At 42.0% G+C, this 17,320-nt stretch overlaps 1 protein-coding gene and 1 long non-coding RNA gene across 3 annotated transcripts in view; one reads left to right on the top strand and one right to left on the bottom strand.

The window, feature by feature from the left end:
- Window positions 1-16,582, top strand: part of LOC131107994 (uncharacterized) — a 54,664-nt gene extending 38,082 nt beyond the window's left edge. Inside the window, exon 3 of the long non-coding RNA XR_013625113.1 lies at window positions 16,421-16,582. This is a non-coding gene — a long non-coding RNA (uncharacterized LOC131107994). The remainder of the gene's footprint in view (window positions 1-16,420) is intronic.
- etaa1b (ETAA1 activator of ATR kinase b) lies at window positions 7,502-11,239 on the bottom strand. 2 transcript variants are annotated; one of them, XM_078787345.1, is made up of 6 exons: window positions 10,871-11,239; window positions 10,530-10,652; window positions 10,380-10,462; window positions 10,194-10,300; window positions 8,780-9,906; window positions 7,502-7,744 (listed from the first exon to the last, which is right to left on the bottom strand). In XM_078787345.1, exons 1-6 carry the CDS (start codon window positions 11,037-11,039, stop codon window positions 7,632-7,634), a joined length of 1,722 nt encoding a protein of 573 aa, XP_078643471.1. In that variant the 5' UTR covers window positions 11,040-11,239; the 3' UTR covers window positions 7,502-7,631. The 2 variants fall into 2 exon arrangements, with proteins under 2 accessions (XP_078643471.1, XP_057914551.2); XM_058058568.2 differs by having other exon boundaries at window positions 10,380-10,444.
- Window positions 16,583-17,320: the final 738 nt, after the last annotated feature.

The following is a 17,320-nucleotide window of genomic DNA, read 5'->3' as shown; positions in this document are numbered from 1 at the left end:
GTACGATGTAGATAATAGTGCATTGTGGTTGTGTTGAAGAAAGATATACATACAAATATAAAAGTGAACTTGTTTCCCTCAAACGCATCGCATAGTAAGTCATGTGCGTACAGCAGAAGTCAACACACGCTGATGTTTATCACCTGTCAAACACATCTGAATACATCAAGTTTGTCATGACCTGCCAGGAGAGCTAATTGGCAGCTGAAAGCGTTAACACCTGCAAACAACCCACGTCTTGTATCCATGCGGCCAGGCTGCATTCTCCCTGCAAACACACACACACACATTAAAAACAAAGGGCGAGCAGTGAAGCAGAAGAAAAGTGCGATGCGGCGGTGGTGGTGGTGGAGGCGGGGGGGTAAAAAGAGGCGAGGCTGACAAGCAATGATTGATGTTCGCCCATCACGCTAGGCCTTGTGTGTGTGTGTGTGCTGCAGACTAAAAGCAGCCATTCAATCAATAAATGGCGGCTGTGTGAATCAACGGGGCTGCAGCCAGATTGCTGACGAGACATGAGAAGATGCGCAAGGGAGCATATTTCTCATGTAGATTAAAATCCTGGCGTGATAACCTTTAGCGTGTATGTGCACATGTACAATGTGTGTGTGTGTGGCTGCATGTAAACAGGCCTTCTATGTCAAAGTGTTGTGTTTGACCTATGTTTCAAAGCTATTGACTTACAACAAAATGAAGGGCAACTAAATAAAAAGTAGTAGAAACACTTTTAGTTGACTTCCCATCATTCAATAAATTCTGGTTCAAAAATGCACTTCAAAAACATGCAAAAAGTTTTTAAAAAATCGGACATCCCTGCGCTTGTTTTTGGAGCGATTTGGAGGATTTAAGGCAGGGGTCTCGAACTCAATTTACCTGGGGGCCTCTGGAGCTCGGGTCTGGGTGTTAAATAAACAAATCAAGAATAAAGAAAATCAATCAATCAGTAATAAATAAATATAATAATAATAATAATAATAATAAAATGGCAAATAATAAAAACTTAAGAAACCACATATAGTTGCTGGGTAGAAAAATTATTTTTTCTGATTAAAATTAACAAAGCATTATTAGAGCCCTGTAGACATGACAAAACACGACTATAGTCACATTTATACTCTTTTTATTTACAACATATTGCGCAACTGCAGGGTCTTGAGACACATGCTAACGACCTAAACGGTAGCCTTCAAGTTATTTCCTTTAACCTTAAATAGCCAAAAACTTACCACTTCCACACGGATAGGGAGGATAACTATTAACAGTTATTTAACCTTTAACATGAACATTAATCAAACGTAATAATTTTTTCAGGGTTCATGATACCATACAGCATCCATATCAAACTTGCGCAGGCCTTTCATATCAAGGCGGGGGCCTCAAACTAGTGTCCTGCGGGCCACATTTGGCCCGCGGGCCGCATGTTTGAGACCCCTGATTTAAGGTATTTATTTTTAACTAACAAGATATTTTTTCTTACCATGTTTGGAACGATTTTATAAATTGATGTCAGTGACAAAACTTGTCATGATGTGATGTTCATGGATATTACGGATATTAGCTACACTGGGGTATTATTTTGTTCAATGTGATTACTCCAAATGTTTCCTGACAGCAATGAATACAGAAAACGCTTACAGTACTATACAAATTGAAATAAAGTTATTGCAAACAATGCACGTTAGGTGTTCATATTAATGGAAATTGTGGTAAAAGTTGTTATTGATGATATTTGTGCTATGTACTCTCTCATTTGAAGGAACTAAGTTTGGTAACACAAGTGTTGAAAATTGACTTTTTGAGCACATTACTGCGAAACCAAAGTGCACCAGCAGTCCTTTGAGCAACATATTTGATGGAAATGTTTAATTTTCCTTCCCCTCCCAACAGATAGCAGCTAAAAGGGGCGGCATCTGTAGCTGCTTGGTGGATTTGATAGTGCATCGTTGCATCTTATTTGACTGGGGATTTCTGCTGTGCCTTGGAGGGCTGTGGATTGTGTTTGCAAAAACGCCGCCTGTTTGGAACGTCTGTCTTTCTTTGTGTTTGTGTCTCCTTGTTGGCACCAACGTCATATTTGCGGGCAACTGATATCAAACATTAGCCAACATTACAGTGAAATATCTTCCTCCGAGTATATGCCATGCTGCTATAAGACTATTTTGGCATTGTTCCTTTCGTTGCACACTTTTATTTGCTGACTTGATTGACTTTTGTCCCCCATTTTGCTGTAAAGCAAAGCAGGGATCCTCAACTGGTCCCCATGATCATAAAGTCGAGACCCACATTCAAGTCAAAACAAGCAAATTTATTTTTATATAAAAATATCATAAAGCACAGCAGCCTATCCTGTTATTCCTCTTAATTACTATTTATTATTACTGTGTCTTATAATGGGCCTGCAAATCACAGCAGTCCATCTGATTATTCCTCATAATTACTATTATTACTGTATCTTATTATGGGCCTGCAAAGCACAGCAGCCCGACCCATTATTCCTCATACCTAACTATTTATTATTTCTGTATATTGTTATGGGCCCGCAAAGCACGCAGCCCATCTCAATATTCCTCATAATTGCTATTTATTATTACTGTATCTTATTATGGGCCTGCAAAGCACAGCAGCCCATCCGATTATTCCTCTTACTTATTATTTATTATTACTGTATCTTATTATGGGCCTGTAAAGCACAGCAGCCCATCAAATTATTCCTCATAATGACTATTTATTATTACTGTATCTTATTATGGGCCTGTAAAGCACAGCAGCCCATCAAATTATTCCTCATAATGACTATTTATTATTACTGTATGTTATTATGGGCCAGCAAAGCACAGCAGCCCATCTGAATATTCCTCATAATTACTATTTATTATTACTGTATCTTATTATGGGCCTGCAAAGCACAGCAGCCCATCCGATTATTCCTCATACTTAATGTTTATTATTACTGTCACTTATTCTGCCGCAACTAATGGTGGAATAAACCATTTGAAGAAATCCCATCACTGGAAAGGTCTTGATCATCGATACTGTGCTATTTGTACTATGTAAGATTTTGTCGCAAGTGGCGTAATTGGAAAACATTGATTAAGATAATAAAGCAGTTTTTACTAGTATGGACTGTCTGAAAAGTCATCTTTAGGGTCAAGACAAAAGGAATTTGCATTATTATGAGACTCTAACTAAAGGTTCAGTTAAATGATGGAGTACTCTGCATGTTTTTGCACTACATTTGAAATAAAAAAAAGTATATATACGAGAAAAAAATCATGTACAGGACATTACAGTATGTTGGGTGTGTGTGTCTTTGTGTGTGATGGTCAGCGAGCCAGTTTTTTATGTGTTGATGTGCTTTCCACATTACCAAGGGAACCCCTCTGGCCTTGTTTGTGGTTTTGCATGAGTGTGTGTCTTGTACAGCTGGACTTCCACTCCTTCTTCATGCAATCCTGCTGCAAATAACGAACTCTGTCCCAGCACAGTTGGAGGCTGTTTTAACTAGAGAGCGTACAACTGACAGAAACTGGTACGCCGCTTTTGAACATTTAGAACATTCCCCCTGCAAAACAAAGCGGCCATTAGCACCAACTTGTACTGTATATCTATTTTTAGCCAACAAATGGCTGGTTTTGCATCTGTTGCTCAAACGTCCTCTGGGAAAGATTGGACATGTCGCTGTAGAGCCCGGCAAGAGCATGACCTCAGCCTAAACCTGTCAACAGACCATTACATCCCACGCTAACTATTATGGGGTGGAGGATGAAGGGGTGGAAGGGAGGGTGCATTAGGGCCAAAGCCATTGTAGCGCAAAGGTGTTGGCAGATATAAGCTAGAGGAATGCGCTAACTGGGATGTTTGTTGGCTAGTCTTGCTTCTACAAACACAGCCCGAGTCGACACGGTCTTATCAGCACGCTTAATAAAGCACAGCAACACCTGGAGAGAAACGCCGCATCACTCTGGAGCTTAGCCGTCCAACAAGATGTGGGCCGGTGGAATAGGTTCACTCGGTCTCATAAATCCTTCCAGAAGAGATGTTTTTCTACTATTCACTCCATTCCAAAGCTCTAATCTAAATTGTAATAACACTTTTTGTCGGTTTGTCTTCTCTGTGACTTTGACCTTCACATGACTTTACTCGAATCAGCAATTTAACATTTTACCAAGTACTCAACTCTTGAGTCCGCTTTTAATGTAGTGTGAATTTTGTCTGCATGAATGTAGCTTTCATTTGGAGAAAAAAAAGCTAATTAATGTAAATTCCTCCAAATACCTAATATTTTCAGAGGTTTTTCTACTTAATATACAATTTGTGACCATTTGTCCGTTGGTTAGCATGAAAAAATTTTATGCCTACAAATGATAACATTTCAAAACCAGTACATGTTTTTTAAAGGTCTTTACTGTTTGGTTTGTAAACATTGTTTGCCAAATGTTCTTTTCTCTTTAGGATTATCTGCTTGTTAAGCTAGCTGGTCACATGCTAGTTATCGGCTAGCCCCACAAATAAACCCTGGTACTGCATCACAAAGCTGGAAGTTGAAGTCGTTGCAATTAAACTCATTTATAATGACAAATTTCTCAAAATAAACGGTTCTAAATCGGTTCTAGATTCACAGTTATCAATGACAATATATTTTGAGACAATTTAGTGAAGTAGAATGCTTACAGCTTGTAAGCCAGCACATTAAATGCTAGTCAGAAACTAGCCAAGTAAGCAATGTTAATATTGAAGTTTGTGCAATTAATTGTCATATATTTACAAATGTATACATACACAATTCATAGAAACATACTCTAGATTCTTTAAGTCGATTTTTTGTCGTAGAATGTCTTAAACATTCGTTTAGCTTCTTAGCAAGCGTGCTGCTCACCATGTAACAATGGTGACAGACATTCATTCATTAATTCATTCATTTTCTACCGCTTTTTCCTCACAAGGGTCGCGGGGGTGCTGGAGCCTATCCCAGCTGTCTTGGTGCGAGAGGCGGAGTACACCCTGGACTGGTGGGCCAGCCAATCACAGGGCACATATAGACAAACAACCATTCACACTCACATTCATACCTATGGACAATTTGGAGTCGCCAATTAACCTAGCATGTTTTTGGAATGTGGGAGGAAACCGGAGTACCCGGAGAAAACCCACGCACGCACGGGGAGAACATGCAAACTCCACACAGAGATGGCCAAGGGTGGAATTGAACCCTGGTCTCCTAGCTGTGAGGTCTGCGCACTTGCAACAGACATATTGACTCCAAATAAATACAAACATAGCAATCGCACACACAATTTAGTGGCGGAGATGGTGTTGCGTGAAGTACATGTTAAATCGTTACTTTCAAAACTGTTTTTTTTTTTTACTGCTTTGCACCAACTTGTTCATGACTGTCGTCCACAGGGAGAGGGAGGGAGTTGTGGAGGTAGGTGAGCAGGGGAATTTGGTGAGGAGGAGGGGGGGGGGGGGGCGTCATACCTGAGGGTCCATGAATGGAATCCTCAGGTAAAGCGCTGTTGAAACAAATCTAAAGGAGTCTAATGACATGCACCGTGAAACTCTTCACGGGTCATTGACGCTGCTGACAGCCTGTGTGTGTGTGTTTGTGTGTGTGTGTTTGTGTGCGTGTGGTAGCATGAGCAGAGACAAACATTGTTGGGCAGAAAGGAAGCTGATGTCATTCAGTAGGAGGTCATCTGAAAGACATCTTGAGGGTCCCATATTGTTGTATTTGTCACCAAAGTGTCAGACATCCCAGAGTGGTGTATTAGAAGTGTGTTGTCCAAAATCTAGCCTTGTTGCTGGAATTTAGATGTGTAAAAAAAAAAGTAAAAAGTAAGGCTTACTGGGAACATGCAGGACGTGCAGCAAATGGCTGAATTCATGGTTCCATTTATCACAGCAAGTCTCCCAGGTCCTTCAGCAGAAAAACAGCCCCCAGACCATCACACTACTACCACCATGTTTTACTGTTGGTATGATGTTTTTTGTCTGAAATGCGGTGGTACTTTTACGCCAGATGAAATGGGGCACACTGTATTTTCCCAAAAGGTCTTGGAAATCATCAAGATGTTTTCTGGCAAAATTGACACAAGCCTCATTAGCCACGTTTACATGAGTGGTTTTTCCTCTTTCTGAATGGAATCTTTTCGAATGACTTTTCCGAAAACAATACAAGGAATATTAGATTCTGTTCCACAGATGGCGGTAATGCACACCGAAATCTGCTTGCCAACCGCAATAAACAACAGAAGAAGAAAAACACGATAAAGAAGAACGCAAGAACTCTGTCAACTGTCTGTTTGAGTGGGTAAAGATACCTCAATCGGATTGGGGAAAAGAATATTCCACCCCTGTGAATCTGATTATATGTTCATTCGGATTGGCACTTTTCTTTCGGAATGAGGTTAAATTCTTTCCGTTTGAGCAAATAAACTGAATTCAATTGGAATATTTGGGTCCATGTATACTAATGTTCATCTTTGAAATTTGTTTCAAAGTGTGACAAACATGCAAAAAACACTTTTTTTCACATCACTGTATTTGAATTTACGGGACATTTTCAGAGGAGCGCCGTATCAGGCCTCCTGGACAGCTGTTAGCTCCATCAGATAGGTGGAATAAATAGTGGAATAAGTAGCATAACCGTAATCACGCTCATATAACCAGGCCTTGATGATGCTGCCAAATTTGACACTCAACACACACATAAACACACCTGGGAAGTCCCAGGGGTGGGCTCAAAGTCCAAGGATGCCTGCTGGGATCACAAAGACCGACATTGTGCTTTCAGTCTGGCAAGCTGAGTGCACTGATAAGAGAGGGCAGAGCAGACAAATTAGACCCTAAATTAAAAGAATTCATCATGTCTCAACGACGACATGATCTTCATTCCCCCCCCCCCAAGCTGCTGCCTTGATAAAAAATAAGCAATGAATTGAAAAAAGCTGTCAACGGTCCCCAAATGTAACAGGTGCCAGGTGTAACACAACAGTAGCAGCATTAATGCAGCAACAGGACTCCATCATTCCCAATGATGAATCAAAAAATCGAAAACTTTCATGCAAACAGTCAACACGGTTGCAAGAAACACAAAAAGTAACTTTTTATGAAAGTTGCATTGAAAATGCGTGCACTAAAGCTGACTTTTTCCGTCTTAAATACTGAACAGTGAGCATTATTGACATTTTAGATGGACTCTGAGCTCTGTAGTATGAAATACAACAATAGTACAGCATGAAATACCTACAAAACATATTTATTTCTCAGTATTCAAAAACAGACATCCTGTCCTTCAAGTCTTCCAAAGGTGCATGCATGCATGCCTGGCAATGCTGTTGCTGTGGGAATCAAAGTGGGCTGCTTAAAAAAAATTAATTTGATGAAATAAACAATACTGTCACCGTTAAATTAAACTGTGTATCCACGTGTTCAAGTATTCATCAGCTACCATTACAGTATATTCTGCATTCGGTCAGACATTAGAACTATTCAGTCAAAAGAAAGTCACGCAATGAAGTTTAATCTCTCTGATTATCCTTTCAGTGTCACGCAAGCAGCAAACGTGTCTTTCTGCTACATTTTTTTTTACCACTATAGCAATAAAGGCACTGTCATCTGGTCTGTGCATTCTATGGTTTTTGTATGTCCTGCATTCTCTGTCGCCTCCTGGCCAAAGCCTCTTGTTTCTTCCTCTCAATTTCGGCTGCCGAGCACTTTCTCGCCATCTGGTTGGTGACAAACACTGGAGGGGAGAGAGGGAATGAGAGGATGGTAAGAGTGCATTTGGGATGTTTTGGTAGCACAGTTCAGTTATACACATAACTGGGGCTAAATTACCCCAATCTAGTCAACATACTGCACTATGTCTAGCTCCCTTTAGGTAGCCTATAATAATAACAACACGACTAATAATAATGGATTGGATTTATATAGTACAGTGATATACTGTAGCTATATAACAGCAGTGACTGGAATGGAGGAAACTGGGTTCAAACTGCCAACCTTCTGGTTTCTGGACAACCTGCTCTACCTCATGAGCCACTGCCAGCCACTGTACTTTAGAGCAATCAATGTACAACCTAGCAGTATACATTTACTATCCACCGAAAAGGAGTCAAGACGCAGCCATTATTATATAGCTGCCAAAATACGTGACTAGCAAGGCTGCACGAGTGCTACCGGCACTGGGGGAGCTGCTGTTCGTTGTGGGGGAAACATGAATCCCACCATGTACTCTGACATTGTGATGCAATTCTGATTGGGCTTCATGTTTCCCTCAATGAACCGCAGCTCACCTGTGGCGGCAGCACTTGTGCAGCCCAAGACTGTGACACAACCACCACGTTATGTTGTTGAAATGGCTGTTTGTTTTTGTTTTCACTGGATAGAAAATGAAAACTGCTGTACAAAGCTGTACCACTATACGTGATTAGCAAGGCTGCATGAGTGCTACCGACACTGGGGGAGCTGCTGTTCGTTGTGGGGAAACATGAATTCCACCATGTACTCTGACATTGTGAAGCAGTTTTGGTTGGGCTTCATGTTTCCCTCAATGAACTGCAGCTCACCTGTGGTGGCAGCACTTGTGCAGCCCAAGACCACCACCATTTTATGTTGTTGGAATGGATGTTTGTTGTTGTTTTCACTGGATAGAAAATAAACTGCTGTACAAAGCTGTACAACAACAACTCTATAAAGTACTGTATATCCACGTTCCATAGTATTGTCCCCTGACAGTACTGCAAGGGCTGTATATTTGTGTGAGATTATATGTTACCTTTGTTGCTTTTCGCTGCCGAGTCACATACACTCCTCTTGAAGGCAGCATTCGAGGGCTGCAGACCAGCAGTCACTGTACATGTTTTCACGTCAACATGACTTCCAGAAGAATTTCTGCTTTTTTGGCCTTCTGGTAGACTCTGAGACATCCCTGGTCTGCTGGTCCAGCCCCTTACTGGACTTTGCCATCCTTCAGGTAGCGAGTTAGACCGGACAAAGGCACGAGGTGATTTGTTGGTGTTTGTCGGAAGTGTTTTGTCGATTGGCAGAGGGGCAGAGGTGGTCTTTGACGGTCGGGCGGTGGCCTCAGCTGGTTTCTCTGGCTCAGGCTGGCTTTTGGAGAGCCACTCCACGGTGTCACACACCTGGTAGAAGAGAGCATCGTCGTCGTCCCAGTCGTCACATAAAATGTCTTTTGACAAGTCTGCAGCATCACAAGGCTGCTTTTTGTCTGTGATTTTGGTGTAAATAGTCTTTGACGTGGCAGATTTGCTCTCTGAAGTGTTTCTGGACGTGGGTGGACCTTCAGTGGATGTTTGGAAGCGAGGGTTAGGCTCTAACTTGAAAGTGCGTCTGTTGGTGGTCCTGACTTGGGGACACAGTTGCTCAAGAGTGCTGATGCTCGGCTTGGATTCGGGTACCCGAGCGAGCTCTGAAGGCTTTTTGGAGGCAGTGCGTTGGCATACAGTCTGTTTAGTGTTTGACGCCAATGGCGTCTTAAAGCTGTCTGGGTTCTGTGTCATGGCCAATATAAATGAGTCATTAAGGAGGTCGTCATTCTCCCAGTCGTCCTCAAAGTCGTCACACTTGCTTACACTTACAGTAGCAGAAGTACCCGCTGACTTCAACTTGGATGATTGTGATGCCTCTGCTTTACCGCTTGCTTCCTGGGAAGGAGACGATCTCAATGAGCTCGGACTGAACCCGCCGCTGGCTCCTTGCGTGGAAGAGTCAAAAAGGGCATGCAACTCCGCCTCTGTTCGATTTAATGCAGATGTCTGCATTTGCGTTGTGTCGGACTTGTTGTTGTTGTTTGTGTTTAGCTGCTCTGAGGCCTCCTTGTCCTGCTGCATGTTCTCATCAAACTTCCGGGCTAACTTCATGAGGTCATCCACACTGTTTTGCCTGTAGAAGCGAAAGGTCATTAACTCATTCGCTACCAAATACGAATTTATATGTCATAAATAAAATTTGCTCAAATTGTTCTACTGGTCATTATGGAAGAATGGAAAAAGGTAGAAACAAAGGTATTTTCTCAGTCTAATCTTTATTATGGTGTGTAACAAAACAACACATTATTGTGTCTATCTTGAAAAGTCAGTCAAAATGGCCGCTACTGACAGGGATGTCTTTTGAAAATGGCTGAGATTGAATGAGTTAGTAAGAAGACACCTTTTTTTTTTTTTACTCACCGAATTGACTTCTTCTTCACCCTTGGTTTGGGCATCTCGGGAGTCAAAGTGGTGCTATCGCCGATCCACTGCCACAGGGGAGATCGAGGCCCTCGTGGTTTTACATCCTGTCAGACACAAGAACAACGTTAGCGGCAGACGGCAACACGAATATTTAATATTAATTTAAAAAAAATAACTACTGACCTTTGGTGCTATGCGATTAACAATGTCGGATATTTCCACTGATCTGACATTCCTAGAGTCCTTCCCTGATAACAAGTAAGGGACTTTTGGAAGTGAATGATTTATTTAATAGTACATTGCTTTTTTGTGTTGAGCGTAAGTATTATTTACCCGCTTTTGGGGGCGACGTGGAATCCCAGATGATGTCCTGAGAAGGCTCCATATCACTTGGAGAGTCTCCATGGTTCTGTCCATAGAATCTGCCGTAGCCTCTGCACTGAGGACTCTGCAGTTCTGTGATAAGAGAACATCAATTACTGACTTTGTGCCTCCTAAAACGATGTTTTCAATTTTTTAACTAATTAAGTAAGTAAAACCTATGATAGTTAGTGACCCACAACATTTGAGTACCTTTTTTGCAACTAATGTGCACGTCAGCAGACCCCTCCCCCAACATCTCCTCCTCCGGTTTAAACTTCCTTAGAACGAATAAACACTATTTACATTATCACCTTTGCAAACGGTCCCTGATGGTGCCTCTGCGTCCTGTCTCGTCGTGTTCTTGTCTTGTGTTTTGCACGCTTTCAAACCAGACCTCCACGGTTCACCGAACGCAGTAGAACCAGAAGAAGAAGAAGAAGCAGCAGCAGCAGCCACCGAGTGCGTCCTCGGCTTGGACATGTTCGATTAAAACAGTGCAAACGACACGACTTCCGCTCACCATTCTTTTATTCGTAGCCTCGTCGGTGCTCAAAAGCTAAAGCTCAGCGAAATCAATGTGTAACATCCGTGGCCCGGTCGTGTTTGTAACACGTTTATTGTGTTTTGGCGTTCAATGGAGCGACTCACTGTGCGCCGCCATGTTTGTTTGTGATGTCATACGGAAGCCTCGCAGGGTCTGTCGCTAACAAACTCGCAGTTGTTTAATAGTTGAATGCTGACATAGAAAGCTACACTAATATGAAAACGTGCTTTAATCTTGTTATGTGAGCCACGTACAGCATATATCTTTTTTATTTTTGAGACAAACTTTGTTAAGACATTATTCAGTATCAGTATTATTGTTATTGTAATGACCCTTAGGGGTATTTATGTGTTATGTGTTGTGTTTGCATGTGTTGCAGTGGAGAGCTATGTTCCGGGGTTGGAAAGGAAAAGGAGTGACGGACAGGAAGTGAGGCAGAAACCACATGTTAGGTAGTTGTAGGCGTGGGTTACGACCACGACAGTAGCCCTTGTTAGGAAGCTTGGTTCTTTTGACGTTAACAAAAAAATGGCCGCCTGTCTGCTCTGGTGTTTGGCTGAGCGTAGTGAGCGAGTGTTACATTATTATCAGGTCAGCAACACAAGATATAAAAACTGTTAGATCTATAATTTTAATCATTGGACCTACCGGATGTCACAAAACTCTAAACACAAAAGAAATGACTCTTTGACACAATGTAAAGTAGTCAATGTACAGCTTGAATGACAAAATTACCATCAAAATAACTAAAACACAACCATTAATGTCTAAAACACTTGAATACACTTTTGTGTTAGCATTTACTGTATAAATTGGACCCAAGTAGCCACTTTTTCCTCCCTGCGGTCATGTGACTCATTAGTGTTAGAAGGTCTTGGGTGTGAATGGGGAGGAGGTTTGTTAGAACTGGTCACAACTGGTCACTGTGGTTAAAAAAATCTGCTTAAGGATGTTTTAGACCCTGAAACTGACCTGCAGCACAGCGACCAGGACCACACAGTGCTTTAGCAGGACAGGCTCCACTCAGAGCAGGCCTTGTGGTGGTCCACAGAAGAAGTTTATTGCACACGCTCAGCGTCACATCCACACAGTCTGCTGGAGACGATGGATTAATGGAAGTCCTGTTGTGTGATGAGACCAAGATGAATTTATTTGAGTTGAGCTTTGAGTTAGAGTTAAGCGTGTGTGGTAACTATAGATGAGGAGTTAAAAGACAAGTGTGTCTTGCCTACAGTCAAGCAAGGTGGTCTGAGTGTCATGGCACAGGGCTGCATGAGTGCTGGCGGGACTGGTGAGCTGGTGAAGCAGAGCATGATGCCCTCGCTTCAGAAATTTGCCTGCAAAACCATTTCCACACTGAAGCACTAGATGGTGCTTGCATACCTTCTTGATATTGAGTGCTTGATCTGTACACAGTCAATTAATCACTCTATTTAGAAAAAAATATACCTCTTGTCAATCAAAACATTTTTTGATACAGGTATTAGAGGTTGTAGATGTGCCTAATGAACCGCCCTGTCCTGCTGTGTTGCATCATAGAATATTATTCAAGTCTTTAGGGCGGAGCTATGTAAGATCCATCATGACACGTGTGAGCATTACTAAGAGGTGAGGCATCAGCCTTCCTGCAAACCAGCTTGGTCGTCTTCCAGCAGCCTCTCTCACGCGTCTACCTACACGGCACCTTCTTCTATTTATTGGTTACGCCCGGCTTGTTTAGAGGCAATTAGGGAGCTAATTGTGCAGATTTCTTTGCAGCGGGTATTACAGCGGGAAAAAAAAAAGTCAAAACGGAATGGCTGCTTGCCCGAGCAGCTGCTCGTGTTTATGAAGGGGAACGGAGATGTCAGGGGATCTAGCAGGTGTAGGCTGCAGAGAGGAAGAGGATGGCTGGGTAGATGCCAGGTCCTTAAGAGAGTAACAGGCTCGACTGCTAGCAGAAATAATAATAACCCGCTTTGAAGGCCTCCAGTGATGCATCTCCAAGGAGTAAATTGTGTCATCCGTGTTGACACAATGAAGGGTATATCCCGACACTTATGCCGCCCCCCCCATTCTCGCTTTACACCTCCGCTCAGTCTGCCAGACCGCCTTCGGCGAGCACATGCGTCTCGTGGATGACAGTTAGCATGTGGCGCTGCTCTCTAAAGTGGAGAGCATCCAGGACGGTTGGTGTGTCAGTGCCAACGTCGCCGAGCTGGGATTTCACCCGTTTCACAGTTAGTCTGCAGACGGCTGGGGCTGCCAATAAAAGCGGCGGAAGAAGCGCCTGGCCCTCTTCTCTAGAGGCGGATGAACGTGGTCTTAAGGGGCTTTGCCGCCCGTCAGGCGGAATCCCGGCGGCTCCTTTTTGGTCACATGAGGTGGAGAGGAAACGCTAAAGGGCTTCCAACTGTGCTGTGACCCAGCAGCTGGTGCTTGGGAACACCAGAGCAGTGCTACTATAAAACTGGTCTTTACTACTGCAGCAGGAACAGTACTGGGAGTCTGTAGTGACTTAGAAACTCTCAGTTTGAAAGACCAAGGAAAGACCAAGTACAGGAAGTGAGTGCATCCTGAAAAAAACTTAAGCGGCCATAGAATTGGACATGATAAAGAACCTCTGCGGCTGGTCTGCTGCCAGTTTACGGCTCGAAAATGAGCATGTCACACCCGCACCCTCCAGGCATTTCTTGCATGCTTTTCTAGCAACCCGCATTACTGGTTGTGACATAGACTTAACCTGGAATTACTTTAAAAGGGGACCTATAATGCTCATTGTCGGCCCTTTGTTGTGGACTATAGAGCAGCTACACACAATAACCGGCACAGAAAGCTTTCTAGATCTTCTAGATTCTGCACCTCTTTCTGCACCATTTCCTCATTCCGGCCAAAACAGTCTCTTAATTTACTTCACCCCGGGCTCTCCTCCAGGTACACCGACTCCGCTGTGATTGATCATACTCCCAAGTGTTCTCGAGGGCTTCCGGATAGCTGCCGAGCTCATTTTGTCTGATGACATACACACGATAAACACACTGATAAGTTGTTACTTAGAGCTTGCTCTTCAATAAGACCGAATAATGTTGGAAAGGCATCAGGCTTCAGCAACAGTTTTGTGGATAGTCCAGTTTTGCCCATGTTCACAAAACAGTCCTGTATTATTTTTTTTATTGCTGGCCGGTAATCAGAACTCCAACCACTTCTGCATGATGCTTGCCTTTTTAGGGAAGTTCGCTTTCCCTCACACCTGAAAAAACGGGCTAACACAGGGAAATCTTCGACAAACGAGTGTAATTATAATGTAATGCAATTTTCTTTCTCTGGTCAAAATCAGATGTTTGCCTTGCAGACTTTCAGTGTTTCTCGTGATTGGTCTCATGAATGTAAACAGGAAGTAGCCTTCACAGTTTTGGTGTATGGACTGTTGAGTGAAACGGCGCTAATAAACATGACATGGACAATCTAGAATGCTACAGTACACCAGAGATGACATCCTAACCACATACGTGCTAAATTGAAAACACATTCAACAGCAGTTTTGCCTGTTTTTACATCACCATTCCATACCAGTTGAGTTAAAATAGATTAAATGTCGACTGTGTCGCCTCCTTAGACTCTGCAGGATGCTACAAAGGTAGACACAGTTTGATTGACAGGAAATACAACGTAGAGGTCAACTACAGTCTCTCATGTTTTTGGGCAACACCTTTTGCTCCTAAAAGTTCACCCTAACCTTGAAAAAAAAAAAGCTAATGAAATAATAATTTTAGTCGATCTAATTAACCCCTGTCTCGACCCCCCGAGGGCTCTGCTTAACACAGATAGGTTGTCTTCTTGTCTGCATGGAATCTCTCCGTTTTTTAAAGTCAGGGAATGCCAAAAAAGTTGCTCATGAGGCTTTGCTAGATGTCACGTGAAGGACGCGGCAAAGAAAGAGGGCTGAAGCGTGCAAAGAGCATGCATGCTCTCCTAATTTATTGTGTTTATAATAGCACAGCTGATGATAAATGTCCCGCAGAGTGCACACGTGCTAAAATATTCATCCCGACCCTCCCCGTCCACCCGGCTTCTCATTTGTTGAAGAGAAAAAGGAATAAATTCAGACATTGAGCGGCAGTCATGTCATATTTATATGAATATGCAAGAGTATTGTTGGCACATGAAGATGAATCTGGCACATATGTGCCTTTTTAAGCTGTTTCAACGCTCTCTTCATGTGTGAGACGTGTGAGAGGGAGGTGAGATAGCAGGGCGGGCTACGTAGCAGCCATGTTTTCTTACAATCATGTCTTGAAATTACCAGGAAGTGCGCTTGCAAGCCACCATTGCAAGTAGGACTATTTTAAAAAGCCATAGCTTTTCAGTATGTGGAATCAAACTATGGAATGGATTGAGTAAGAACCTCAAACAATGCATAACGATGAGCAAATTCAAGAAACAATACAAGCAGTTGATGTTTACTAAATACAAGGATGAAGAGTCTTGAACCAGTCATGATGTGCTATATATATCACTATGTTGACACTTACTATGGTACCCATCGTACTTCGGTACGAGGTGCATTATAAAAAAAAAACTGTATCATGGAAAGCAGGAAGTGAACAAATGTAACAGTTACTGATTGTAAAAGTACCAGATGGAGGGGTAGGATTTAATAAGCTTTGCTTCTTCCTACTCCTTTTGGACATGTGGAACTGTGAACTGATTATGTGATGCATTCAATTGTAATCTGATGCATGTTCAAATGAAATAAAACCATTACCATTATCATTACCATAATAAACATACTGCTAAGTTACTGCATTGATCCGAATATAAGACAACTCGTCTTTTTCAGGAAAAAAAAAGGGGTCAATTTGTAACGTTCATTCAACCACTTCTAATTTAACAATGTAAAAACAATGAAACACTGGCTTCATAACAGAGACGTTAAGTGACCGTGACTTGCCTCACAGATGTGCCTCATGCGTATAATTTATGTTAACATTCTTAGTCGTCATACAAGTTGAAAAATAGGTTAATGAAACGCTAACTTTGTGACCTTGACGGTGGTTTGTATCAGTGAAGCGCCTCATGTATGTTGACTTTTAACATTCTTCACTGTCATGCAGGTGTAAAAAAAAAATGATGCTAACATCGATAACAAAAGGTATATGTTATTTGTTGTATATGTCATGTGGTTTAGCCATACTGGAAAAAAAATCAAAGGGGTCATACAATATAAAGACTGAAATATTTTTCAATATGATATCCACCGTTATGATTTAATGAGTGCTTCTTTTGTTTTCTCCTCCACTTTTTTGCCTTATTTGTTTTTGTCCCTCCTTATGCTCAGGTGTGCAGTGTTGATGATGGTGTTGGTGGATGGGAGTCCTCCGCACAGACACCCCCTCCTGGGTTAATGATGACAGGAAGTGGGCCAGATGGCACTGATCGGGGCTGCGGCGTGTGCGACCTCCTCTCCAGAGAACCAGGAGGAGGATGGAAGATGGAGAAGGAGGAGGATAAAAAGATGCGAGGTGAGCCTGTCATGTGTCATTGTTAGTGCTTTCCCACTGTCGACATCACAAGCTTTCATTGATGGTGATTTATGGTAATATATATATTTTTATAACCATGGTCGATAACATTTTATACAAATACATTTAGCACTATACTGCAATGCAGAGACGTATAATTTAAGACTCCTACAGCTTGATTCCTACTTTGAACAACATTGTGGGCCTAAGTAAAGAGGAATGATGAAATATAAAGCTTTTTCATTTTTAATTAGGTTTTCCACTCTGACTAAAAATACTAGTGAGAAACCTCCCATACAGTAACATTAAGCGACATTATATTATTTTTTCTAATTGACACCACATTTACCTGATCTCAAGTATCAATGTGTTGTTTACTTGATAGCTAATTATAAATGTTTTATATATACTTTAGTATAGAGCCACTGGTATTGCTACAGAACAAATTGATAAAACTGACAAAAAATAATACATAAAATTGGTGACTCCAAATTGTCCATAGGTATGGGGTACACCTCATACCTATGGACAATTTGGGTTTCAGACAGAAGGACAAAGTAAGATGCCAGAAACCTACCACTTCCACATGGAATGGGAGAACTTCTTTTCATTATGTCATGTCGGACATGCCATGGGTAACTGCCATGTATTCATTCATTCATTTTCTACCGCTTATCCTCACGAGGGTTGCAGGGGTGCTGGAGCCTATCCCAGCT

This window comes from Doryrhamphus excisus, linkage group LG20 (assembly GCF_037039965.1).
Source record: "Doryrhamphus excisus strain RoL-2023G ecotype Guam linkage group LG20, RoL_Dexc_Guam_v1.1, whole genome shotgun sequence".
NCBI lineage: Eukaryota > Metazoa > Chordata > Actinopteri > Syngnathiformes > Syngnathidae > Doryrhamphus > Doryrhamphus excisus.
Note: the sequence above shows the minus strand (reverse complement) of the source record. Positions and strands in the feature narration are given on the sequence as shown.